Source organism: Chelonia mydas, chromosome 2, assembly GCF_015237465.2.
Source record: "Chelonia mydas isolate rCheMyd1 chromosome 2, rCheMyd1.pri.v2, whole genome shotgun sequence".
NCBI classification, from domain to species: Eukaryota; Metazoa; Chordata; order Testudines; family Cheloniidae; genus Chelonia; species Chelonia mydas.
In genome coordinates, this window is record NC_057850.1 from 63,748,251 (window position 1) to 63,775,570 (window position 27,320).

Genomic DNA, 27,320 nt, shown 5'->3' on the forward strand with positions numbered 1-27,320 from the left:
TTACCAATAGTAAGGTCATGCACTGGTTGAAACCTCTTGTCTGTAAACTGTAACAATAAACATGATTTCCCAACACCTGAAAGAGAGAATATTTTCTTCAAGCAAATTCAAAAACTCTACTTAAGCTGCAGCAATTAAAACCTAATTTATAACACATCTAAAACAATATATATCATTAGACAATTTATCATTAGACCCATTTTGATATACAGGCCCTGACATTTGTTTATCCTTGTCATATTATATTATTATATCCTTGTCTTACATATTTTAAGACAATTTCACAAGTGTCTGGAAAGTGACAACCACAATTCGAAGATTAACAGTTAAAATAATACACTTTATCTTTCATTCTCTCACTCTAATGCGAATGGCACTTTTTCCTCTCAGTACCCAACAAACAGTTTCTCTATCACTTCCACTTGTACTTTTACCTTTCTCTCTTCCATATCCCTTCCTTCATGCTGCTTACACACTGCCAGATACATGCCTGCTACCTTTAAAAATGTGGCCAGAATAATCTGATCATCAACCTACCAAACAGAGAAAAAGCAGAGCGCACCAGGAACTCCAAGGGGGTTAGAGAGAGAAGGGGGGATAGAGAGAGAAGAGAATTGGTACACACAGGTGAGCCACACAGGCACCAGGCGGAAGCCGCAGGCTTGGGGAAGACCCTCCCCTGATTCACTGCTCACCCTCATTAGCGAGATATCTTCCATAATGATCACCCCCTGTGGAAAGTGTGGGGACAGGAATGATTATCAGGCCCCCCCCTACAGTGCTGGTTCTCCCCAAGAGCTACGTGCACAGTGTACAGCAGGGTATGGGAAGAGTAATTTACCCTGCCCCTGCAACTACTCACCATTTTGTGGGTCTTGTGGCTCATGTGTGCTTTCCCGCGGTCAGCCAGTTAGTGACAAGTGTGAGTACTGGCTGTGTTTTAAAGCACTGAATCAGTGTTGTCTGTGTTGCAAACAATACTGCTTCTGTAAAAGGTTGCATTTAAACTTCACAGAGATGACCTTAGGAGTCTAGCCTCCCTCTTTGTTATTGGCGGCAGAACAGCTGCGCAGAATTAGAAAGGAGGACTAAGGAGGACTTTCTCCGTGAGGTTATGATGCACTCCGCTGCCAAGAAAAAGGAATTGAAGAAGTGGCGGGACAACAAGAAGAGGGACCGAAAGGAGAACGCAGCACACCAGAAAGAAGCCACAGAGCGGCTCTTAAATGTTATGGAGCGCCAAGTGGACAGGCTCCAGGAGATACTAGCTCTTCAAACATAGCAGCTTCGCGCCCGCCCTCCCCTGCAGCCGCAGAACTCTTTCCCATGCATCCTCAACACACTGCCAACACACTTATCAACCTCCTGGCTCCACTCTCTACCCACAGCATTCCACTCCTCCCTCCTCACAGTCCAGCACTGTGGACTCGCACTACACTCAACACCCATCCCGCTGCAGTTTGGCCCTGCTGAAGTACAGTACCTGCTGCTGTACTCCAAAGGAGAAAGTTGGGTACGATCTGTAGCCATCCCGGGACCCCTCCTCCTCTTGAGACCTTCCCTTCCCCCACCCCGTCCCCCTCCCTGCTGAAGAATATTTTCGTGTGACTCTCTCCTTCGGTTATTGTCTTTTAATAAAAGATTTGTGTTGGTCTCAAAGCAATCTTTATTCTATTAAGTGAAAGCAAAAAGAGCACTGCAAAGCAACATACAATAATGTCAAGCCCCCTTCTTGCATCATATGTACCAATCACCTCCTAGAATTACAAGCACTGCAATCCCGAACACAGCAACAAATATCAGTGGCTTTCAGCTTCAAATTGCTGCATCAAGGCATCCCTGATCCTTACGGCTCCACGCTTTGCCCTCTAATAGCCCTGGTCTCTAGCTGTTCAAACTCAGCCTCCAGGCACTGAGCCTCTGCGGTTCAGCCCTGAGTGAAGCTTTCACCCGTCCCTTCACAAGTATTACGGTGTGTATAGCACCCAGCGGTAAGCATAGGAATATTGTCATCAGCCATGTCCAGCTTCCCATAGAGGCACTGCCAGTGGACTTTTAAACAGCCAAATGCACACTCAACAGTCATTCTGCACTTGCTCAGCCTGTTGTTGAACCGCTCCTTGCTGCTCTCAAGTTGCCCCATGTATGGCTTCATGAGCCATGGCATTAAGGGGTAGGCGGTGTCTCCCAGGATCACAATGGGCATTTTGACTTCCCCTACAGTGATCTCCTGGTCAGCGAAGAAAGTCCCTGCTTGCAGCTTCTTGAACAGGTCAGTGTTCTAAAAGATGCGTACATCATGCACCTTTCTAGACCAGCCTGCGTTAATGTCTGTGAAATGCCCACGGTGATCCACAAGTGCCTGGAGAAACATTGAGAAATACCCTTTGCCATTAATGTACTCGTGGCTAGGTGGTCTGGTGGCAGAATTGGAATCGCTATCTATTGCCCCTAGGCATTAGGGAAGCCCATTTGTGCAAAGCCATCCACGTCATGCATGCTGCCCTAAGTCACGGTCTTTCGGAGCAGGATGGGATTAATGGCCCTGCACACTTCCATCAACACAACTTCAATGGTCAACTTTCCCACTCTGAACTGGTTAGTGACCTATCGGTAGCAGTGTGGAGTAGCCAGCTTCCACAGTGCAATCGCCACGTGCTTCTCCAGCGACAGGGCAGCTCTCATTCTTGTGTCCTAGCGCCACAGGGCTGGGGCGAGCTCATCACAGTCCCATGAATGTGGCTTTCCTCATGCAAAAGTTCTGCAGCCATTGCTCGTCATCCCAGACGTGTATCACAATGTGATCCTACCACTCAGTGCTTGTTTCCCGAGCCCAAAAGTGGCGTTTCACTGTGGTCAGCACCTCTGGGAATGCCACAAGCAATCTCATGTCGTAGCTGCTACGTATGGCAAGATCAATATCGCACTCCTCTTGCCTTTGTAGTTTAAGGAATAACTCCACTGCCACTCGTGACGTGTTGCTCAGAGCGAGCAGCATACTGGTCAACAGCTCAGGACCCATTCCTGCAGCCCGAAAGAGGCAGGGCGCACAGTACACAAACTGCTGAAAGATCGTGCCAAATGCAGATGGAAGCACAGGGATTGTTGGGATGGGAAGCAATGCATCACAGGGCATTGGGACAGGACCCAGGATGCTATGCGACCCCCTCCGCCTTCCCACAACTCTTAGCTGCAAAAGAGAAAAAGGGGCTCTGTGGGATAAGTGCCCAGAGTACACCACTCCAAATAGCGCTGCAGGTGCCGGAAGTGCGAACACGCTATTGAGCAGGTAGTTGTCAGTGTGAATGTACAACAGTGGTTTTCCTTCTGTGCTCTCTAAGCAGCGCTGTAACTGCCGTCGCTGTAACTTTGCCAGTGTAGACATGCCCTAACAAAACTCTGGTTAGTTCCACTCTTGCTATTCAAAACCTTGTGAACAGCAGTGAAACTGTCAAAAATCACATCAACAAACAGTCACAAGGGTGAAATGCCTGCAAGGAAACTATTTAAAAACACCATAGTATAGGCTCAAACTAAACACATACCCCAAAATTAAAAAAAACAAAAAAAAACAAAAAAAAAAAACAGTAAGAGGAACAAAAAAAAAAATGCAATCATAGGTAAACAGCAGAGTAAACAAGGCGGTTAAGGCAAAAAGGCATCCTTTAAAAATTGGAAGTCATATACTACTGAGAAAAATAGAAAGGACCACACTCTGGCAAGTCAAGCATAGAAGTATAATTAGGCAGGTCAAAAAAATTTGAAGAGCAAATACCAAAAAACACAAAAACTAACAGGTTTTTTTTTTGTTGTTGTTTTTTTTTTTAAAGTACACCAGAAGCAGGAAGCCTGCCAAACAATCAGTTGGGGCACTAGACAATAAAGGTGCTAACAGAAAACTTAAGGAAGACAAGGCCATTGAGAAGCTAAATGAAATCTTTGCATCGGTCTTCATTGCAGAGGATGCGAGGGAGATCCCCACATACATGAACCATTCTTTTTAGGTGACAATCCTGAGGAACTGTCCCAAATTGAGGTGTCAATACAGGAAATTTTGGAACAAAATGATTAAACAAACAGTGATGAGTCACCAGGACCAGACAGGATTCACTCAAGAGTTCTGAAGAAACTCAAATATGAAATCACAGAACTACTAACTACAGTATGTAACCTATTGCTTAAATCAGCCCCGTACCAGATGACAGGCAGATAACTAATGTAACTCCGTTTTTTAAAAAGGCTCCAGAGGTAATTCTGGCAATTACAGGCCAGTAAGCCTAACTTTAGCATCAGGCAAATTAGCTGAAACTGTAGTACAGAACAACACACAGATGAACATGATATGTTGGGGAAGAGTTAACATGGCTCTTGTAAAGGGAAATCATGCCTCACCAATCTATTAGAGTTCTTTGAGAGTGTCAACAAGCATGTGGACAAGTGTGATTCAGCTGATATAATGTACCTGGACTTTCAGAAAGCCTGTCATAAGGTCCCACACCAAAAGCTCTTAAGCAAAGTAAGCAGTCATGGGACAAGACAGAAGATCCTCTCATGCATCAGTATCTGGTTAAAAGATAGGAAAGAGAGGGTAGGAACAAATGGTCAGTTTTCAAACTAGAAAGTGATAAATAGGATCTGCACTGGGACCAGTACCGTTCAACATGTTCATAAATGATCTGGAAAAAGAGTAAACAGCGCAGATGACACTAACTTATGCAAGATCATTAAGTCCAAAGCTGACTGCAAAGAATTACAAAGGGATCTCACAAAACTGGGTGACTGGACAACAAAATGGCAGATGAAATTCAGTGTTGATAAGTGCAAAGTAGTGCACGTTGGAAAACAATCCAAACTCTACATACAAAAATGATGGGTTCTAAAAAGATCTTGGCGTCATCATGGATAGTTCTCTGAGAACATCTGCTCAATGTCCAGCAGCAGTCAAAAAAACTATGTTAGGAACCATTAGGAAAGAGAAACTAAGACAGAAAATATCAGAATGCCATGTTTTGAATGCAAGCTAAACATTGTAGCATTAATCTATCCCATGAAGACAAGAAAGTGAAACTAACTAGTGTGTGTTTTTATTGTCAAACTGATAGAAAGGCAAATCACCAACAGCATAAATAATGAAAAGTAAGTAAGTTTTCAACATAGTCATTCCATTTTAATTATAGGAAATTTTAGAGGTGATGAATCCTCCCCCCACTCCACATGTTTCTTTGAAGTATAAAGACAACATGGAAGGTTGGTGGGAGGAGGGGGCCCTACTTGTTTTGATGGAAGACTTGGAGACATCATTTGTTCTGCCACCTCAACTAAAAGGGCAAGTGTGCTGAATCTTCAGCCAAGACTTCCTTTTTTACCATATTAGTCACTCAATCAAGTAGGTGTTAAAAAAAAATTTAAAAAATGTTAAAGTCTGACTAAAAATCTCTTTCCCTCAACTGCTCAGTTTCCACTCTTGGCTCTTGTGGAGACATCTGACTAGCTCTCCTGTCAGAGAATTTTAGACTACACTGTACCTAAATTTACAATGTAAAACAAGCAGAACACACTTAAAAAAACAGCCTTTCAGGTGTCTGTCCTTTTTTGTTTATGATGTATATCAGTGGTGGGCAACCTGCAGTGGCCACAAGACTGTTTGTTTACATTGACTGTCCACAGGCACGGCTGCCCACAGCTCCCAGTGGCTGTAGTTCGCCCTTCCTGGACAGTGGTATGATATGGTATTTTTGGTACAGAATTCCCTCAAAAGTATCAGGGTTCTGTGTAGTGCAACATGGGTGCACGCAGCTCGGGGGGGGGGGGGGGGGGGGGGGCGTGTCCAGGGGGATCTGGATGCACAAGGGCTTCTTGGGTTGTTCTGGGTGCAGGGAGAATGGGCCCCTGCAGGGAAGTCCAGATGAAGGTGGTTAGGGCTCAGCAGGGGGTGGGGGGCTCAGGGTGCAGCTGGTTGGGACTAAGTGGGATGGGGGACTCCCAATGCCAGGGGTGAGGTGGGGTTCTGGGGGGGTCAAAGGCTCCTGATGCAGGGGTGAGGCTCGGCAGGGGGATTCTGGTTGCAGGGGGAGGTGAGGCTCGGCAGGAGGCGCTGGGTGCAGAGGGAGATATCCAGATGCATGGGGGTTGGGTGGACAGGAGGAGCAGCTCCCCGTACAGTGACCCCTCCTTCCGTAGTTGAGGCGCAATAGGGTAAGGAAGTGGGGGAAGGGGTCAATGTAGGGGAACTGCTCGCGCTGTCTGCCCAACCCGTGCATCTGGATTTCCCCCCCCCACCAAGTCTCTCCCCCTGCACCCGAAACCCCCACCCCACGAGCGTCACCCCTTGCACTCAGATCCCCCTGACAAATCCCCACCAATGCAGAGTTTCCTGCAGCTGGCAGAGGTTTTTGGGGGTTGATATGACCCAGCCCCGCCTGCTCTGTGCAGGGGAGAGGGAACTCCATTTCCCTCGTCGTCCTCCTCCCATCTCCCCACAGCTGGGACTAATATCCCTGGTCAGCTGGGCATCCCCAGACCCTCCTTCCTTCCATTCCCTCCCCCAGGGTGACTTACCTCTCCCCTGCCTGTGCTGCCCAGAAGGGGTGAATGAGCACTGGTGCAGCTTCTCTTTGCTTCCCCACAGAAACCATTTTTCTGCAGGGAAGCAAAGAGAATTTAAGGGAGCGGGGGTGTCCTGCATGTGCACAGTGGTGCAGAATTCCCCCAGGAGTAACAATACCATCAAGCCTATGGAAAGGACACTGGACAAGTGGAAATCCACTGAGATGAAGCATTTCTTCTGTAAAGATATACAAGTAATTCTCTTCTGTCAAGAAAAGAAACCAATCTCAGTGGATTCCTCATCTTCAAGATTAAAGTGTACACTATGTTAATAATTACTTTGCTACAGTAATGCCTAGATGCCCCAGCTTAGATCAGGCCTCATTATGCCAGGCACTATTCAGACGCAGAGTAAAAAACAGTTGCTACCCCATAGATTAGGGATCAGCAACCTTTGGCAAGTGGCCCATCAGGGAAATCTGCTGGCAGGCCGGGATGGTTTACTTGCACCGTCCACAGGTTTGGCCGATCACAGCTCCCACTGGCCACGGTTCGCCATTCCAGGCCAATGGTGGCTGCAGGAAGAGGCAGCCAGCACATCCCTTGGTCCACGCCGCACCCTGCAGCCCCCATTGGCCTGGAACGGCGAACCCCCGCGGCCAGTGGGAGCTGCAATCAGCTGAACCTGTGGACGGTGCAGGTAAACAAACTGTCCCGGACCGCCAGCGGATTTCCCTGACCCGCCACGTGCCAAAGGTTGCCAATCCCTGCCATAGATGGACAAGACAGACAAAAGATGGGGAACATAGTATCTTTATAGATAGGAAACAGACACAGAGATATGAATGACTTATCCAAGGTCACACAATGAGTCTGTAGCAAAGCCAGGAACTGAACACACATCTCCTGAGTCCCAGTCCAGAGTCTTAACTACAAGACAGTTCTTCCTCTCATTATTCGCCTTTCTAATAGTCAGTGACACATATAATTAAAGTTGCACAAGCATTTCTATTCTGAGGGATCACTTACATTTTCAACTGCTTATAACTTTAAAAAAAATCAAAGTTTGAACAAAAGTGGAGTAAAAATATACCTTTCCAAGTTATCAAGTATTTGCTACTTTGGTTTTTTTGTGCAGGGGGTGGGGAGGGAGGATGACAGCTATAGTGACTTGGCAATTTGAATTTGTATAAGACTGTCTATGGGGCATATATGCCTTTCTGTAGTCTGGGAAAAGTAAATTGTGATTTTTGAAAATCATAAAGGTTTCTAAGAAGGATGTTACACATACTCACTAGATCAATGGTACTAGATCAGTGGTGGGCAACCTGCGGCCCATCAGGGTAATCTCATTGCCGGCTGCAAGACATTTTGCTGACGTTGCCCGTCCACAGGCATGACCCTCTGCAGCTCCCAGTGGCCACGGTTCGCCGTTCCCGGCCAATGGGAGCTGCGGGAAGGGGTGGGCTGCAGGGATGCTCGGAACTGTGGGGAAACATGCCTGCGGACGGTCAATGTTAGCAAAACGTCTCGCGGCCCGCAATGAGATTACCCTGATGGGTCGCAGGTTGCCCACCACTGCACTAGATTTTATAATACACCTCCTAGTGGTTTGTCAACATTCTATGCAAATATTGTTTAAGCAAATTTGAATGAAGATATAGAGGGAGGAAGACAGATCTCAAATGAGAACTAGTGCAGAAAGGTGTGCATGAATCAAGATAAAGTCTTTTGCCTTATTAACTGCACAGCTAGATATGGTAAACCCCACAAAATTTTATACCCAAAGAACTCAAATGAACATTGAGTTTGCAAAATGAAGCACTCAAAAGTCAGGACATAACAAAGATAAGATGGCCTACCCAAACTTAACTATGCCCTCTTGTATGTATACACAATGACACAATCTTTAATTACATAATCATATTAGACCAAGAATTAGGCAGAGCTATATAGTGAATTGTTCCAAGATGCAGAGCATGCCTACCGCTTTTGTTGCAGTTGTATTTTGGATACTAGAGGTTGAGAACAATCCAGGGATGATATGCTAGACTGGAAACCAGAAAAATCATGTTCTATCCCTGCCGCTGCAACAGACTCCCCATGCAACTTGGGAGTCAATTTTCCTGTACCTCAGTTAAGCATCTCTAAAATGATGATTGCATTTTATGACCTCACAGGGGTGTCGTGAGGATAGATTCATTAGTGTTTGTGAGGCAGCAAACTATATGGCCCTGCAATGTTTGAAACAGCTGTCTCATTCATTCAGCAGTGTTATTTTGTATGTGAAATGAGGCAGAGGTTCTGGGGAAAAAAATAGTATGTGATCTTGTAATAAATTACTATCATAATACATAAAAACAAAGGGGCAGATTTAAAAGTGCACAGGCCTTAACTCTGTTATTTCCTAATTGGTGTGCTCTTCACTTTGTTGCCATAACATTCTTTTAATGTTGTTATACATATTTGGTTAAGACACACCCTGAAGGGGTGTGAACATTTGAGATATCCTGAGTGCCTGCTTAATTCAAGACAGAGACCAATAGTTTGGACACACCTTGCCAAGAAAGAAAGTAAACCTGAACTCGTTTATAAACCAAATCTAAACAATAATGCTTGGTTACATACTAAGAGTTTACCATTTGGCATCTCTGAAATCTATTGAACAACAGACTTGAGGCTGGCAGCTGAAGCATATTCAATCATGTTCTTCCACTAGTCCCTCAATAGTGAGGGCAGAAGGAAATTCCAACTAACCTTATAGCTTGCAGTTCTAGTGTCAGACCCTGAATTCAAGGCAACAGTCTTGATTTGTTCCCTAAATTCTCCTGCCTGCCTACAACTACTTCCTCCTCCTCAGTCTCTGCTTCTCTTGGTCTCTGTCCCACAGTATGTGTAACCTGAAATGTTGTTTCAGCGCATTTGTTTTCTTCTTCGGAACAAGTAAAAAGTATTTAATCAGGCAGCAGTCTTTGTATTGCCTCTTCTAGAAAGAGAGAAAACAAAACTTTCAAAGACTACCAAACAAAATAGTTTATAAAAAAACCCTTAACTGCCTTTAAACAAAACCAGATTAGTAGTGTTATCTTCATGAAAAGTAGATTTCCAGTCCAGCTGCTGAGGCTTGGTCTACACTTAAAAGTTATGTCAGCAGCTACGTCTGTCAGAGGTGTGAAAAAACAACACCCCGGACCAACATAGGTATGCCGACAAAACCTCTAGTGTAGACGCAATCATGTTGATGGAAGGACTTCTGTCAGCGTAGCAACCGTCATTCAGGGAGGTTGATGACATTTCTACACCAACAGAAAACTCCTGTTGGCATACGCCATGTCTTTACTAAGGAGCTACACATGCACAGCTATGCCAGTATGGGTTCTGTACTGCAGACATAACCGGAGAAACCCATACTCCGAAGCTCCTTATTAGCTTGCACTTCCTCTCCTGTGCTCCAGGCTGGCTTTCTGTGAGGTTAATGTGCTCTAGGTATTGCATGATCCTGCTAGCTAACTCTTGCTTCCTTGCATAGAAACCAGGAGACCCCAACACTTTCTAACCTGGTCACCTGTCTAGAACCCAGAAAGGTAGCATAACCTCTCACAGCCCCAAATGGAATGAGACTTGACATGATGCTCAAGTTTCAAGACTGTCAGGCTGCAAGAGAAAGATACAATCAGCAGATTGTTTACAGATAGGATTTCATGTTACCAAGAGAACTATTTTTTGTATTTGATGTTAAAAAGATGGGTGGACTCCGGAATTTCAATAAACCTATTGATAAAAGTGAAGGGACCTTCAAGTTTATGGTGGGGGAGGGGAGAAGTACCTTTCCAGGATGAATGACTCTATAAGATGGGACACCATCACCACATTTGGAAGGAATTCATGATGTATCCACAGAACCTTGAAAAGGTTACTGTAAGATGATCAATCACTACAACACTACGTTTATACACTGTAAGATGAAGTCACTGCCATCAGGAAAATAACCTTTCTACATTAGGAACTTGATGCCTGTGTTACATGTAAACTTAAAAGGACTTCCTTCATCTTAATCGGGTCTGATTTAGTATGTGCAGTTTAAAAGGAGCTGTTCAATAGTTTTTTTTTTTTTAAATGCATCAGGCCCCTCATGCATTGACATAGAGCTGCAGAGAAACTAGTTTATGTTTGATGCGTCCTCTGTTACAGATTCAAATGTGAAACAACTGAAACAGAACACTGTTTAATAACCACCTGCCAGTTTAAAAGTCTGACTGAAATGATCTGATACAGAGCGCTTAGTTATCCATTAATATAGAAACACAATATTTTTATTTTACCTTAAACTTTTACTACCTGCTTCGGGAAGCCACTACTGCTAGCTAATTCAATGTCTTTGAAAACTGAATCCAAGTAATTCTAGAATGCTATAAAATAGAGGCCTATTTCCTCTAGTAATTGCTGTTTAGAAGCAGGTTTCAGAGTAGCAGCCGTGTTAGTCTGTATTCGCAAAAAGAAAAGGAGGACTTGTGGCACCTTAGAGACTAACAAATTTATTTGAGCATAAGCTTTCGTGAGCAACAGCTCACTTCATCAGATGCATTCAGTGGAAAATACAGTGGGGAGATTTATATACATAGAGAACATGAAACAATGGGTGTTACCATACACACTGTAAGGAGAGTGATCACTTAAGGTGAGCTATTACCAGCAGGAGAGCGGGGGCGGGCGGGGGGGATTTTTTGTAGTGATAATCAAGGTGAGCCATTTCCAGCACTTGACAAGAATGTCTGAGGAATGGGGGGGGGGGGGGGGGAATTGGTTTACTTTGTGTAATGACCCATCCACTCCCAGTCTCTATTCAAGTCTAAGTTAATTGTATCCAGTTTGCAAATTAATTCCAATTCAGCAGTCTCTCGTTGGAGTCTGTCTCTGAAGTTTTTTTGTTGAAGAATTGCAACTTTTAGGTCTGTAATCGAGTGACCAAAGAGATTGAAGTGTTCTCCGACTGGTTTTTGAATGTTATAATTCTTGACGTCTGATTTGTGTCCATTGATTCTTTTACGTAGAGACTGTCCAGTTTGACCAATGTACGTGGCAGAGGAGCATTGCTTGGCACATGATGGCATATATCACATTGGTAGATGTGCAGGTGAACGAGCCTCTGATAGTGTGGCTGATGTGATTAGGCCCTATGATGGTGTCCCCCGAATAGATATGTGGACACAGTTGGCAACGGGCTTTGTTGCAATGATAGGTTCCTGGGTTAGTGGTTCTGTGGTGTGGTGTGTGGTTGCTGGTGAGTATTTGCTTCAGGTTGCGGGGCTGTCTGTAAGCAAGGACTGGCCTGTCTCCCGAGATCTGCGAGAGTGATGGGTCGTCCTTCAGGATAGGGTTGTAGATCCCTGATGATGCGTTGGCGAGGTTTTAGTTGGGGGCTGAAGGTGATGGCTAGTGGCGTTCTGTTAGTTTCTTTTTTGGGCCTGTCCTGTAATAGGTGACTTCTGGGTACTCTTCTGGTTCTGTCAATCTGTTTCTTTGCTTCAGCAGATGGGTATTGTATGTAGTTGAAGGATGCTTGATAGAGATCTTGTAGGTGTTTGTCTCTGTCTGAGGGGTTCAACGTCTCCGACTCAAGGAATATTTCCAACACACCTCTGAACAACATAATAACCCACAGAGACCTTCCTACCAAGACTACAAAAAAAAGGAATCTGGGTGGACTCCTCCTGAAGGTCGAAACCACAGACTGGACTTCTACATAGAGTGCTTCCACCGACGTTCACGGTCTGAAACTGTGGAAAAGCAGCATCACTTGCCCCATAACCTCAGCCATGCAGAACACAATGCCACCCAGAGCCTCAGAAACAACTTTGACTTCGTAATCAAAAAGGCTGACAAAGGAGGTGCTGTCGTCATTGTGAATAAGTCGGAATATGAACAAGAGGCTGCTAGGCAGCTCTCCAACACCATTTTCTACAAGCCATTACCCTCTGATCCCTCTAGGGTTACCAAAAGAAACTACACCATTTGCTCAAGAAACTCCCTAAAAAAGCATAAGGACAAAACCGCACAGACACACCCCTGGAACTGCGACCTAGGGTATTCTATCTGCTACCCAAGATCCATAAACCTGGAAATCCTGGGCGCCCCATCATCTCAGGCATTGGCGCCCTGACAGCAGGATTGTCTGGCTATGTAGACTCCCTCCTCAGGCCCTACGCTACCAGCACTCCCAGCTATCTTCGAGACACCACTGACTTCCTGATGAAACTACAATCCATTGGTGATCTTCCTGAAAACACCATCCTGGCCACTATGGATGTAGAAGCCATCTACACCAACATTCAACACAAAGATGGACTACAAGCCATCAGGAACAGTATCCCCGATAATGTCACAGCAAACCTGGTGGCTGAATTTTGTGTCTTTGTCCTCACCCATAACTATTTCACATTTGGGGACAATGCATACCTTCAAATCAGCGGCACTGCTATGGGTACCCGCATGGCCCCACAGTATGCCAACATTTTTATGGCTGACTTAGAACAACGTTTCCTCAGCTCTCGTCCCCTAATGCCCCTACTCTACTTGCGCTACACTGATGACATCTTCATCATCTGGACCTATGGAAAAGAAGCCCTTGAGGAATTCCACCATGATTTCAACAATTTCCATCCCACCATCAACCTCAGCCTGGACCAGTCCACACAAGAGATCCACTTCCTGGACACTACGGTGCTAGTAAGTGATCGTCACATCAACACCACCCTACACCGGAAACCTATTGACCACTATGCCTACCTACATGCCTCCAGCTTTCATCCAGATCACACCACACGATCCATTGTCTACAGCCAAGCTCTACGATACAACTGCATTTGCTCCAACCCCTCAGACAGAGACAAACACCTACAAGATCTCTATCAAGCATTCTTACAACTACAATACCCACCTGCTGAAGTGAAGAAACAGATTGACAGAGCCAGAAGTCACCAGAAGTCACCTACTACAGGACAGGCCCAAAAAAGAAAACAACAGAACGCCACTAGCCGTCACCTTCAGCCCCCAACTAAAACCCCTCCAACGCATCATCAAGGATCTACAAACTATCCTGAAGGACGACCCATCACTCTCACAAATCTCGGGAGACAGGCCAGTCCTTGCTTACAGACAGCCCCCCAACCTGAAGCAAATACTCACCAGCAACCACATACCACACAACAGAACCACTAACCCAGGAATCTATCATTGCAACAAAGCCCGTTGCCAACTGTGTCCACATATCTATTCAGGGGACACCATCATAGGGCCTAATCACATCAGTCACACTATCAGAGGCTCGTTCACCTGCACATCTACCAATGTGATATATGCCATCATGTGCCAGCAATGCCCCTCTGCCATGTACATTGGTCAAACTGGACAGTCTCTACGTAAAAGAATCAATGGACACAAATCAGACGTCAAGAATTATAACATTCAAAAACCAGTCGGAGAACACTTCAATCTCTTTGGTCACTCGATTACAGACCTAAAAGTTGCAATTCTTCAACAAAAAAACTTCAGAGACAGACTCCAATGAGAGACTGCTGAATTGGAATTAATTTGCAAACTGGATACAATTAACTTAGACTTGAATAGAGACTGGGAGTGGATGGGTCATTACACAAAGTAAAACTATTTCCCCGTGTTTATTTCCCCCCTTCCCCCCGGTTCTTCAGACGTTCTTGTCAAGTGCTGGAAATGGCCCACCTTGATTATCACTACAAAAAAATCCCCTCCCCGCCCCGCTCTCCTGCTGGTAATAGCTCACCTTAAGTGATCACTCTCCTTACAGTGTGTATGGTAACACCCATTGTTTCATGTTCTCTATGTATATAAATCTCCGCACTGTATTTTCCACTGAATGCATCCGATGAAGTGAGCTGTAGGTCACGAGAGCTTATGATCAAATAAATTTGTTAGTCTCTAAGGTGCCACAAGTACTTCTTTTCTTTTTGTTTCAAAGCAATGATACTTCAAGTATCTCTATTGAAAAATGACTAAAAATTATATCATAGGGTTCCATGCTTGCTCCCTCTCTTATTTCAGATAAAATCTGTTCAGTTTTATAAATATGTTGTATTTTCCTAGCTCCCAGTCCTTCAAACACAACCTGGGATCTGAAAGCCAAGATATATTATTTTTGGCATGTGCCTCACCCACAACAGAAACTCTGCAACTGGACATTAACAATTCTGTCTGAGATATGATCTAGAACAGAATCCATATCACTCTACCAAAACTGTTATTGTCTGAAGCTAACAGAAGGAAGAAGTCACTAGAGTAAGGAGAACACACAAACCAATGAGATCGGTTGAGTAAAAAGTGCCAACTTTACAATCAATTTTCTGTAGCTACAATTTCAATTTTTTTTTTTTTAAAAAAGCACTTATGATACCTGCACTTCAGTGAATAAAAGCACTCGGCATCATGATTCAGATCAGAGACATGCAGTTTTGGTATAACTGCATACCATTTTTGTTACTACTTGCATAACCTGCTTTCTGTTACAAAGTAATGAGCAATGGAGATCAACTTAATTTCAGTCTTTTGGGAGGGTTCAATAACGTCTCCCTTTAATTTTTCTTTTTACAACACACTGAAAAATAATTGCCGAATCACCATCCAACTGATCCAATTCTGAAGACTCTACATGGAAATCCCTGAAATAATCTCTGGATCAGTATGAAAACACTAGTGCAGATAAGCCGGTTCCTTGATGGCATACTAGAATTCTTAAAGTGTTCACAAGAGGTCTAAACACCACAAACTCTCAAAAGATTTTCCACAATACACCTATTTCAGCCATTTACAAAAATATGACTCTCCTTCCTTTACAAGCGGAACCCCTCATTTTAAAAGTAAATTTATTTTAGCCATGATTTTGTCTCCTTTATAAGCTTCCATCAGAAATTCTGAATCCTGAAACTGAAATTATAATAAATAGTTTTAAATTAATAACTTGTTTCTATCACAGGTATTTTCCTCCATCTTAGACTTTGTCATATTGTGCCACATTCAGCATTTAAAGTTAAAATAGACTCAGGATCGGGTGGGCTCAGGCTTCAGTCCCCCATTCTGGGGTCATGTAGTAATTTTAATGGTCAGACAGGGGTTGCTGTGCAATGAAGTTTGAGAATCCCTGGTCTAAATGCCTTTTTTTATTTAGTAAGGTATTTTAAAGCACTTACACATTTGTTAAAATACCTTAAAGAAAATCTTGCCAGATAGATACACCATAGATTTTTTTTTTTTAAAGTTAGCCACAATCAAAATATGATACCTTACCATGCCAAATAATTGTGTGGAATTTTGATTAGCTGTAGGCGCTGCCCACACTGGGGAGGAAAGCACATTCACTTGGGAAGCTTGATATTAACACCCATGGCTAGCTGTTTTCAGCCCTAACATGGAGAGCGGCCTCATATATTAAGGCCTCTCAAAGCTCAAGATGAGCCCACACTGGCCACAGCAGTGCCACTGGGCTATGGAAAGGAGCCAGGGTGTGCCTGACCAAGAGAAAGGGACCAAGTCAGATGGTGATCTGGCATAAGGCAACATCTGAAGTCTATAAATAGGAACATTTGGTGACAGAAGCAGAGGTGGAACTAAAATGATTAGGGGTTTGGAACGGGTCCCATATGAGGAGAGATTAAAGAGGCTAGGACTTTTCAGCTTGGAAAAGAGATTACGGGGGGATATGATAGAGGCATATAAAATCATGAGTGGTGTGGAGAAAGTGAATAAGGAAGTTATGTACTTGTTCCCATAATATAAGAACTAGGGGCCACTAAATGTAATTAATGGGTACCAGGTTTAAAACAAATAAAAGGAAGTTCTTCTTCACTCAGCGCACAGTCAACCAGTGGAACTCCTTGCCTGAGGAGGTTGTGAAGGCTAGGACTATAACAGGGTTTAAAAGAGAACTGGATAAATTCATGGAGGTTAAGTCCATTAATGGCTATTAGCCAGGATGGGTAAAGCATGGTGTCCCTAGCCTCTGTTTGTCAGAGGCTGGAGATGGATGGCAGGAGAGAGATCACTAGATCATTACCTCTTCGGTTCACTCCCTCTGGGGCACCTGGCATTGGCAGGCTACCGGGCTGGATGGACCTTTGGTCTGACCCAGTGTGGCCATTCTTACATTCTTAGGTGCATTTTAGCTCCCTGAAGTAGTTGGACTAGGTGCTTATTGGTGCCAGGCGGAAAAAATAACACACCTGATTAAATGGCAGGTGCTGTTACACTGCATGGGGGGGGGGGGGGTGCTAGTGCCCTGGAGCGCCATGGCTCTTGCACATGGAGCCTCGTTGGGGCAGGGGCCTTGCCACACGCTTCTGCAAGGCCCCTGGGAGCCGAACAGCATCAGCCACACCCGAGCCGCCGGGAAGGCAGCTCCCGTGTCGTATGTTTCCGGCGTGACACCCTTCCCTCCCCTAGCACTCGGGGTTCCAGCGCCCCAGGCCTGACCCCGGCCGGGCCGCCTCCCCACCACGAAGGGCCGGGCCCGGAGCAGAGTCAGGCCCTGCACACGCCTCGGAGAGGCAGCAGGCCCCAGCGCCTGCGACCGCGGACTCTTGCAGGGCTGGGGCAACCGGGTGCGGGGCTGATCAGCACAGGCCAAAGGCACGTCGGGCGGGGCCCGCTGCCGAGCGCAGGGCGGGGGAAGTCACCACGTCGGCGACGCCACCACTGCGGAAATGGGACAGCCGGGGTCGGGCTTAGCGCGGACGCTCTCGCTCTCCCCGCCTCGCAACCCTCCCCCATTTCCGCAGTAAAGGTCTCCGCTCCCCTGCCCTCTTACCTGTGTCCCCAATGATGATATATTTGAAGAGATACGCGTAGGCCATGGCCGCCCAATCCCCGCCCTCGCCGCCTCTCGGTCTCTCTCTCTCTCGCTCCTCAGTGACGCGCACTCTCCCCCCACCCGCGCTGTCAGGGCTCGCGCAGCGGAGAGTTCGAAACCGTTAACAGCCACCTAACGGAGCCCTCTCCCCTCTTCTCAAGCGCTCCGTGCGCTGTCCCCCCTCTCGAGCTGCTCCGCGTCCGGAGGCGGCAACCCGCAAGAGCAGGAACAATAACAGGCAGCGGCGGCAGCAGCCCGAACCCTTCAGCAACGTCACGCAAGGCGACCTCCTCCTCCGCCCCGCCCCCGCCGACCCGGAAGTGCTGAGGCAGCCGGTGCTTGGGGAGGTCCCGTGTGACAGGCAGCTCTTACCCCTGCCCTACCCCTGAGGAGTCCTGCAGCTGCCTGAGGCTCGGAGAGAAAAGCTTCTGGTGGGGCTGCCCCCCCAGTGCCTGAGGGGAGAGAGAATCCTTCGGGGGGGGGGCGCCCTCCGTGAGTGAGGCAGGTGCCCTGTCTGGCTGTGCCTCCCCCACTCCCTCCTGCCCTCCCGGTGACTGGGGTCGGGAGCGAGGCTGTGGTGCCCTACCGCCCTGTGGCATACCCGGCGCTGCCATTCGCTGTGCAGGGGGCGAGCGTGGCAGCCCCCTCCCGGGAGTGGAGGGAAGGGGCCGTGGATGTCGGTGTCCCTCCCGCTCGGGAATGTCGCTGTTTGGTCTGACGGCTAAGATCCGTTGTGGTATGTTGTTAGTATTGCTGCGGCGGCCTAGGACACTGTGCGGGGGGGCCAGGACCCCGCCGTGCTAGGCGCTGGCCAAACACAGACCAAAAAGATGCTTCTTGCCCCAGAGTGGCTACGCGCGATGGCCTGGTCTACACCTGAAACTTAGATCAACCTGCGCTGTGAAAATTCTGTGCCCTGTGTGATGTAGGTGGGCGATCGATCCCCTTCTGGAAACACAGCTACGTTAATGGGCAAATTTTTCCCCTCATGGGGGTGGGTTTACTACAGTGATGGAACAACCCCTTCCGGCCCTGTAGCAATGGACTACGTTAGGGTGGCGGAGCTGCAGCTGGGCTGCTATAGCACACGTAGTGTAGGCGTATCCTAAGTGGCCGTTCTTTTTAATTTTGCTATCAGGAAGTAAAGAGTCAAACCCCTTTCCCTGGTCTTGCAGTTGGATTTTTCCTACGACTTTTATGTGGAGGAGGGTGTCACACTGTCTGGAGGTGCTCACAGTTGTGAGTGCCTACATCAGGGCAGACAACCCAAACTGGTAGTGTGTTTTATAATTGGATTTCACGAAGCTTGGATCGCTATAACAATCTTACCATCACAGACAGTCCCTACACTCTCCTGTCTAGCTTGCCACCCATACAAACTGGATTTAGTGATAAATGGTCATTTACACCAAAAATCGCACCACATTTAGGTTACTTCCAGTCCCAAGAGACCAGTCACTTGCACCAGATTAGTTGATACTCTAGATCCTACACCAAAGACAATGCCTGTAGAAATCCTGTAATAAACTGTCTAAAGGCTTATTAACAAGGAAAAAGGAAGAAGAGAGTTATTTACAGGTTAAAGCAAGTAAACATATACACACAAATGAGTTATCATTTAAATCCTAAGAGTGACAGAGTTGTAGTGTTCTGTCTATTCAAAGTGGCTTTCAGGGCAGACCCAGGAGGCAAACTCTGGGGATCTCTGGCTTCAGTTTAGTCTCTAGCCCTTCAGAGTTCAAACAGCCAAAAAAGATGCAGTTCCTTCTAGTCAGGAATTTTTATTCCCTTCTCCCAGAATTCAAGATGATGGGATGAGTTCATGTGCACATCTCTTCTTCATGGGGCATAGTGGGGGAGGGTGGGAGCAATCAACAAAATCTTTTGTCCTCTGATGTTCCACAATGGTTTGTCTGATGTTTATGGGCCTTCTTTTGTTGAGCGGGAGATAACACCTCTTGTGGCAAACGAGTATTTCACATTTGGTAATGGTTCTCTCCTGACTATGGGGGTTTACAGTTTCAGAGCAAACACTTAAATATTACCTTATAACATGGGATATAGAATTATAAGTGAGATTAATACATGCAGCAACATACAAGTTTTCATAGAGTCTAAACACTAAATACATTCTTATAAGGCTAATACCTATTTTGAGCAAAACTAACATAACAGGTGACCTGGTCTGGTCTCCAGCTACAAGTCAGTTCTTAATGCCTGCAGCCTAGGCAAGATCTGGCATCTGGCTTGCCAGCATTACAGAGGGATAAAATATCCCCTAGCATCAGCTCATGAGAGGGATCCTTGAAAAGGGGCAGCAAGGAACATCATGGTGTGAATAACAATGTCCTTCTCTGTGATTTTCAAGGTTCATGGGTTCATAGTAATTCCATTCCATGTCACAAGGGGGAAAAAAAGATGGTTGCCAAAGGTGGAGGATAGGAAAGTGTCTGTCTCTAAGGTCAGTTTGAGGCTCTCAAGCAGTTTGATAAATCTGGTATCTTGTACCAACTGCAGAAGACGCTGACTGAATTATAGTCGTTTATGGAAGACTTTGTATTTCTGCTTCAGGAAGGTAGCTTGCTTTGGGGTGTGTTTCTAGCCTAGTATCTGGGTTCTGATGATATTAGGCCATCTCCTAGCATGAGAAAATAGAGATGACTTTTAAGTCCTTCAGCTTTTGCATAAACTCACTTGTTTTTTCCAATTAACAGATATGAGTCCTTGAATGGTGTTGGGGTTCCCCTGAGACCTCTTCCACTCTGTTCCCTAAGAACTCAGTTCAACTCCATTCTCGTCACTCAGGTTTCTTTATTGGCATACAATTAAACTACACTTGAGTTGACCAGGCTCAGTGTAGGGGATGGATACAGGGTATACCACAGATCCAGAATTATACAGCAAACCTCTTATTTTCTCCAAATGTACACATTGCATTGTATTTACTGTACATTGCATCACAAGCTTTGGGATTGGCTTTGTTACTTTATAGGAACTAATTCCTGTACAGCATGCTCTGTCCACACGCTGTTGCTGCATGACTTACTCTCTACCTCATCTTTACATTCCTGACTTATGTTGTCCATTGTTATCTTACATATTGTAAATGGATCCCTGGGTGTTCCTCCTTATCCTAGCTAGTATAGACATTCTGTTTTGAGACTGCTGATTTATTTACCTCTTAGTCCTGTCTCCCAACAAATGGGGCCTCACTCATGTCCAATTACTCACGTCAATCCATGCCTACATTCCACTGCTTTTGTTTTTCTTATTTATATTAGCATTTCTTTCATTTGCATCATATTCATGTCTTTCTATGCTTTCTTTTTTAAGTTCATTACCCAGAAACATATTCCCAAGACCATAGTAGTTGTAATCATTTGAACCACCATTAATACTATATTAGATAGCACTCCATCATATAGTTTTGTTTTTACCCTCTTAGTACCATTTATTTTACCCTGAAGTTAAACAGAACTTTTCAATGGTTGGGGGTTTTGTTATTTTTTTGAATGACCACTGCACCATTCAAAGTAGCTTCATCATTCATAATTAATAACCTGTTAAAAGAAAATAGAATTTAGATGGCACTTTTGAATAGGATTTTGGTGGTTGGGCTTTACTCCTTATATTTGCTGGGTTGGTTTCTGCTCTTAAAGTACACTGCCACCAGAAAAAGAATACACAAACTGTCATAGATCCTCTTTGGAAACCTTATAGGATTTTAATTAAATAGCATGTCTTGTTTACCTTTCTTTTACCCTTTTTATTATATACACTGCATGGTCAATAGGAATGCACACTCCTTTCTTGATTTAACTTCCACTTTTTATTTGCTATAACATTACATTGGCCATGTATATTTACATAATTATATATTATATGTTATTAATATTTATTTTTCTTTTGAAGCTCTTAGCTGTTGCTTTACTGATCTCCCTACTGTCCTGGCTCCGGCCACCCTTTCGTCCTAATTTTAATTTACTAATGCAAAATACCAAAGCTGCCTAATTGCATTCTGAGCTCCCTCGAAGGAACACCGCCCATAGCCAGGAATGATCAGTTCCTATTGTCTAGCCTGAATAAAACAACTTTGGTGTACTCCTTTGAGCTGTCAGTTTGCCCATAAACAAATCTAGTGTTCTCCCTTGAACCATTGATGTATCCCTACAAAAAACCCCTACCCATGCTCAAGTAAGTGTTCTGATGTTTGGATCCAAAATCTGCATCAGTTCCATTAGGACTTCATCTGCTCCTGACTGATCATGATCACTGCTCCTCACTGATCACTCCAGACTCAGCTACCACTACCACCTAGCAACCCTGACTGGTTCAAGCTTCCTGGACTGATGAGAACCCAACTCTCTCTCTCTCTTTTTTTTTTTCTACTATAGGTATAGCTTTTTAACCCTGACTTGTGTGATCAGGTATAGTTTTCTAAACCTGACTTTTGTAATCAAATTTAAGCTAGATTTAATATTGTAACTGTTTTGTTTGTTTGACTCTCCTTGTATGGTTATTACCTGGCAATAAATAACTTTTATGGTTAAACTGGTTGCTTCCCTCCCTCTCTCTCTTTTGTGTTTTTGACTTCTCCATTTGCTCTGCAGCAATGCTCCTCTTACTTAAGCTAAAGATCCCTGTAGCGCCCAAAAATCCTGTGGGGATTGCTCATCAAGTGGGTTACTACCAGAACAATTGTAATGTGAAAGTGGGGATAGGGACGTGCTGAACCTGTGGAATAGGAGGATGGCAGCTTGGAAGTGCTGCTCGACCCAACCTGCGGAGTCAGGGACATATAAGGGTGGCACTTGAAGGTGCTGCTTGACTAAGCCTTCTCAAGCATACTCTGTTCTGGTGCGGTGCCCATGGCATATGAGGGTGGCAGCTTGGAAGTGTTGCTTGACCCAGCCTGCTGAGTCCAGGGACATATAAGGGGTCAGCTTGGGAGTGCTGATTGATCTGGTCTGCTCAGACATGCTCTGTTAATGTGTGTGTGTGTTCATCTGATTCTGCAGCTGGAAGAACCCAGCCCTGGGGAACCTAGGTCCTGCAGGATAGCTCTGTTGGGAGGGAACTTGCAGAAGGGAGAAGTAGAGCTCCCTATGAAAACACAAGTGACACAAGCAATACATTGATAGGATTACAGAACACCCCCCCACCCAGAAAAGTAACCCTAATAAATGAGCATACCCCAAAGTAATGGACAAATCTGGTAACAAATTGGTGGAGAGCATGGGTAGCACATGACCCTAATCGTGCTAATTGTTGAGTAGTTGCTGCTGAGTGGGGAAACTGAGGCACAGATCTGAGCAAACTGTCTCTTCCTTTTTCAGATTAAGCTCCTTTAGCAAGGTCTCTCTCTCATAGAATATTTGGTAACATCCTGTAACTTTTAAGTTAAGAATCGTGCTTAGAATAGCTGTAGGACCATGCAATAAGGAGTTAAGAGTTGTGCCTTAAAAATAAAGAAGATTTTAGAGCAATACTGTGACTGCGTGAAAGGGCTTTTGCTAGGGATCATTAGTGAGCTAAGGAAGTAGAGATGGCTGAAAAAAAACCCTTGGCTGCTTGTTTGAGACAGGAGAAAACCAACAGGTTAGAGAGATGGGTAATGAAGAAGGGGAAATGCTCCTGGGAAATGGGGTGCTTTATGGGTGAGAATCCCCTGATTGAAGCAAGTCTGAGCTTTGAACAACATTGCACAACCATTATGCCACGTGGTAGAGCAAAGGATGCGGCTGCTGCATGAGCATTATTTTATGCATGTCTGGACATGGTTGAAATGGTAAAGGGAAGGCTGGAGCTGGAGAAAAAACAGTTACAACAGCGTTTGAACAAATGTGAGACAGACAAGTGTGAATTTATAGCAGAAAAGCTTAAAATGATGACTGTATTTAGAAATATGCAAGAAGAGAGAGACAAGGCAAGCAGGAATGAAGAACAGTATAGGAAAGAGTTAACACACACACAAATTTTGTTAGAATAAGTGAGAGCAGCAACTTGCTTCCTGGCAGATGAGAATAAGGCAGCCAAGGCAGCAACAGGCCATCAGGAGTGTGAGGCAGAGATCAGTAAATTGTGTGCCCAAGTTAGCGCCCATAAGGGGGTGGTAGCAGCTATAAGGTTGAGAGAGGATTGCGATTTGGAGCCCCCTGAGAAAGTAGAGATACCCGCTGATGTTGGCCCCAAAAACCCATTCAACCCCGATAGGCCACACATGCATAATGTTTTCCCTGTTTCCACCAGGGAGGTTAAACGCATAGTTGCAGGAGCAATCTTCCCACAACGGAGCTGGTCACAGATGTAGTAAGATGGTCTCCTAGTCAAGACAAGGCTATTGCTGAGAGAATGGGGCCACTGAACCATGACACTGTCATTGCGTAGCTGGCTCGCATTTGGCAAATGTACCCCTCTGCTGACGGCATGGACTTAACCCAGTTGGCTCAGTTATGTGCATCTCCTTGTGATGCAGATGCTCTGGACATAGGCACAGGTTCTTGGGAGCAGACTGCTGCTGGGCCCCGGGAATGGATGATAAGTGCTCTTAAAATATTACTGCCTGCTTCTTCCCTTAAGAAACTATATATAAGAGAAGAGCAGACACCAGAAGAGGCCCCAGAAGCTTACCTGATTTGAAAGAAGATGCTGGCAGTTCTCTCTGATTCATTACACAAGACAGAAGAGAATGGGATTATCACTTCCCATTATCAGGGACCCGAATTAATACAGAGTACTTATGGACATAGGCGCCAACTCCGTGGGTGCTCCGGGGCTGGAGCACCCACGGGGAAAAATTGATGGGTGCTCTGCACCCAGCAGCAGCTCTCCACCCTGCCCCCCACCCCAGCTCACCTCTGCCTCCGCTCCGCCTCCTCCCCTGAGCATGCCGCTGGGTCCTCCTTTTCCCCGCTCCCTCCCAGCGCTTGCTCCGCGAAACAACTGTTTAGCGCGGCAAGCCTGGGAGGGAGGGGGAGGAGGCGGAAGGCGGCGAGCTTGGGGGAGGAGGCGGGGCCGGGGTGGGGATGGGATGCGGGAGGGGCGGAGTTGGGGTGGGGGTAGGGGGACACGAGCACCCACCAGCGCTGACAAAAGTTGGCGCCTGTGCTTATGGAGGACTAAATTCTCAGACAAAAATGACCTTGGGGGCTGTGGATGTAGAATACCTAACCTGGAATGAACTAGTGGCAAAAATCAAGCAGGCTTCAAGACTATCTCAGAACCTGTGCAGGCTCTCACATTTGCAAATAATGGTCCTCACTCTGCCAGTCGCCCTCCCAATTCTAATCCCTCTGCCTCCCACAACCCTGGGCAACGCTGACCCAAGGAGACCCTTAGAAACATGATTTGGAAGGAGCTGCTGAACTTAGGGGAGGATATGGGAAAATATGATCACCAGCCCCTCAGCATCCTGATTAATGCTTTATCTCAGGTCATGCAGAGAACAGAGTTAATGCAGAGAGCACCCACTCAGCCCACTGCCCTGGTATGGAGTGCGTCTCCCATGTCCACTCCCTGTCAAAACCAGATCCCTGCCCCCTCTTCTGAGTGGAGGCTCTCGAGGGAGTCTGCCGATCAGTAGGGGTGCCCGGTGCCCAGTGGGCCTCCCCAGCTGATTGCAAGACTTCAGTGCGACATATGAGGGAGACCCACTGTGAAGGCTACAGTGGGGAACCCAGGGATGTTAGCCCAATTGCTAGTGGACACCGGAGCACCAGTAAATATTCTAAGTCACCAGTGGATCTCTGGAGGGAGACCCACCGCTAAACAGGTTCAGCTCAGCAGGTATGGGGGAGAAATCCAGGAAGTTCCGGTCTGGCAGGATATTCCCTTGCAAATTGACAGACTATAGGGACAAGTAGAATTCTGTGCTCAGAAGGGAAACGAGAAGAGAATCTTAGGTGTTCCTTTCCTCCAAACATTTCAGCTAACTGTGGATCTAGCTAATGGTGTGTTACAGCAGTTAGAAGGGGGGCCTGCAGAGATCTCTGCTGTGCATCGTTGTGCTGCTATAAAGGCACCCACAGCCACCCTGACCTCCGTTAGTGATCCATGGGTATAAGAATTTCCCAGTGTATGGACTGAAAATAAGACGGAGTGTGGAAAAATAGATGCTGAAGTTTTGATTGTGGGAAAAAATCCCCCTCTTCAAAGGCAATATAAATACCCAGCTGCAGCAGAGGAGGGCATTAAAAATACTGTAGACTGTCTCTCGGAACAAGGGGTGCTCATGCCTATGCAAAGTATCTGCAGTTCACCAGTATGACTAGTCCTTAAGGCGGATGGGGTCACATACAGAATGACAGTAGACTTCTCTGCATTAAATGCAGCCACCCCTGCAGCAGCCCCTGTGGTAGCTAAATACAATGAAATCATAGCAGCGGAGGCAGCTGGCTCAAAATGGTTCTCTGTGATCGATTTGGCTAATGCTTTCGTGCCCATACCCCTCCATCCTTCATGTTCGTATAAGTTTGCTTTTACCTATGGGACAACAATATGCTTTCAGCCGGATTCCCCAAGATTTCCATTCTTCCCCTTGTATTTGTCATGCCCACATCACTAAGATGTGGAACCATTTGTGCCCTGACCACCACCCACACGGAATTTCATACATGGATGACATTTTAATACACACCCCCACTTCGGAAATGAACAAGTAAATCACCAGGGAGGTGTTGACTGTAGTGCAGGAAACCAGATTTAAGGTAAATCGAAAAAAGGCTCAGTACAGCAACAAGTGAAATACCTGGGGGTTTGTCTTGGGGAGGATGGCCGGATTCCTGATCAACAAACGGTAGGAATGATAGGAAAGCTACTTGTTCCCACTGACACACACACCCTACAAGCTCTCTTGGGAACTTTTAATTTCTCCAGAGAGTTAATTGAAATGTTCTCTGACAAAGCCAAGCCTCTGTACCAATTATTAAAGAAATACAGGATTTGGGAATGGGGACCAGACCAACAGACTGCCCTGGCCACCTTGAAACAAGGTTTGGCTAGTGCTCCTGCTCTGGTTTATCCGGACTCTGCCCTGCCCTTTGTGATTCAATTGGCCTCCTCAGAGACAAGCGTTGGAGTTATTCTCAACCAAAGGCAATGCGACAAGTTCAGAGTCATCACATATGCCTCCAGGCTCCTGGATCAAACAGAGCAAGGCTTTACCCCCTGTGAAAAAGAGTGTCTTGCATTGGTCTGGAGCCTCACGGATTGGGAATTTATTATTGTAGGGTCAAAGGTCATTGTTCAGACTGTGCATTCCCCACTCAAATACATCACATTGAGGAAAATACAGGATGGCCAGGTCTCTAACCCCTGCATTGCTCAATGGACCCTCAGCCTAGTAAACTGAGGAGTTGAGTTTAAAAAAGAGCAAGCCGTTTTGCCACCCCCGTAAGGGCTAGAAGGAGAGGAGCATACCTGTGCCCTCCCCCTTGTAAAACACCTTGAGTGGCCAGTCAAGGGAGGCATGAGGCTTGCAGATGCTAAACAGAAGGGGTTTGCAATTTGGTTTACAGATGGCTCAAGTTTCTACCATATGGGTCATCCCCAAACAGGGTATGGAGCCATCTGCGTAAATGAGAGAGAGATGCTCCAAAGACCAGCTCGCCCCCATTCTGCCCAAGCAGCTGAGATGGAGGCAGTTAGAGCTGTCCTAGCTTATGAATCTCGGGACACTTCTGTTACTATTTACACTGACTCTGACTGGCCAGCCAGAGCCATCATTGTGTAGCTCCTCCTTTGGTTGAGTAGAAAAATGGTAGCCACAGATGGGCGCTCCATTTCTCATTCAGACAAATTGCAAATCTGATCAAGGAAAGAACTGGAGACACCTGGGTGACTCACAAAAAGGGGCATCAGAAAAGCACACTGGAACAATAGAGCTGATGCCTTAGCCAAAGCT

General features: G+C 45.8%; 1 protein-coding gene across 2 annotated transcripts in view; it reads right to left on the bottom strand.

The window, feature by feature from the left end:
* The window catches only part of RAB2A (RAB2A, member RAS oncogene family), an 82,624-nt gene extending 60,663 nt beyond the window's left edge, over positions 1-21,961 (bottom strand). For both annotated transcript variants that reach the window (XM_007059461.4, XM_043539586.1), the window contains exons 1-2: positions 17,378-21,961; positions 5-76 (exon numbers count right to left, since the gene is read on the bottom strand). In XM_007059461.4, the coding sequence (XP_007059523.1) occupies positions 5-76; positions 17,378-17,423 (118 nt within the window). In that variant the 5' untranslated portion in view covers positions 17,424-21,961. The remainder of the gene's footprint in view (positions 1-4; positions 77-17,377) is intronic.
* Between the last annotated feature and the right edge of the window lie 5,359 nt (positions 21,962-27,320).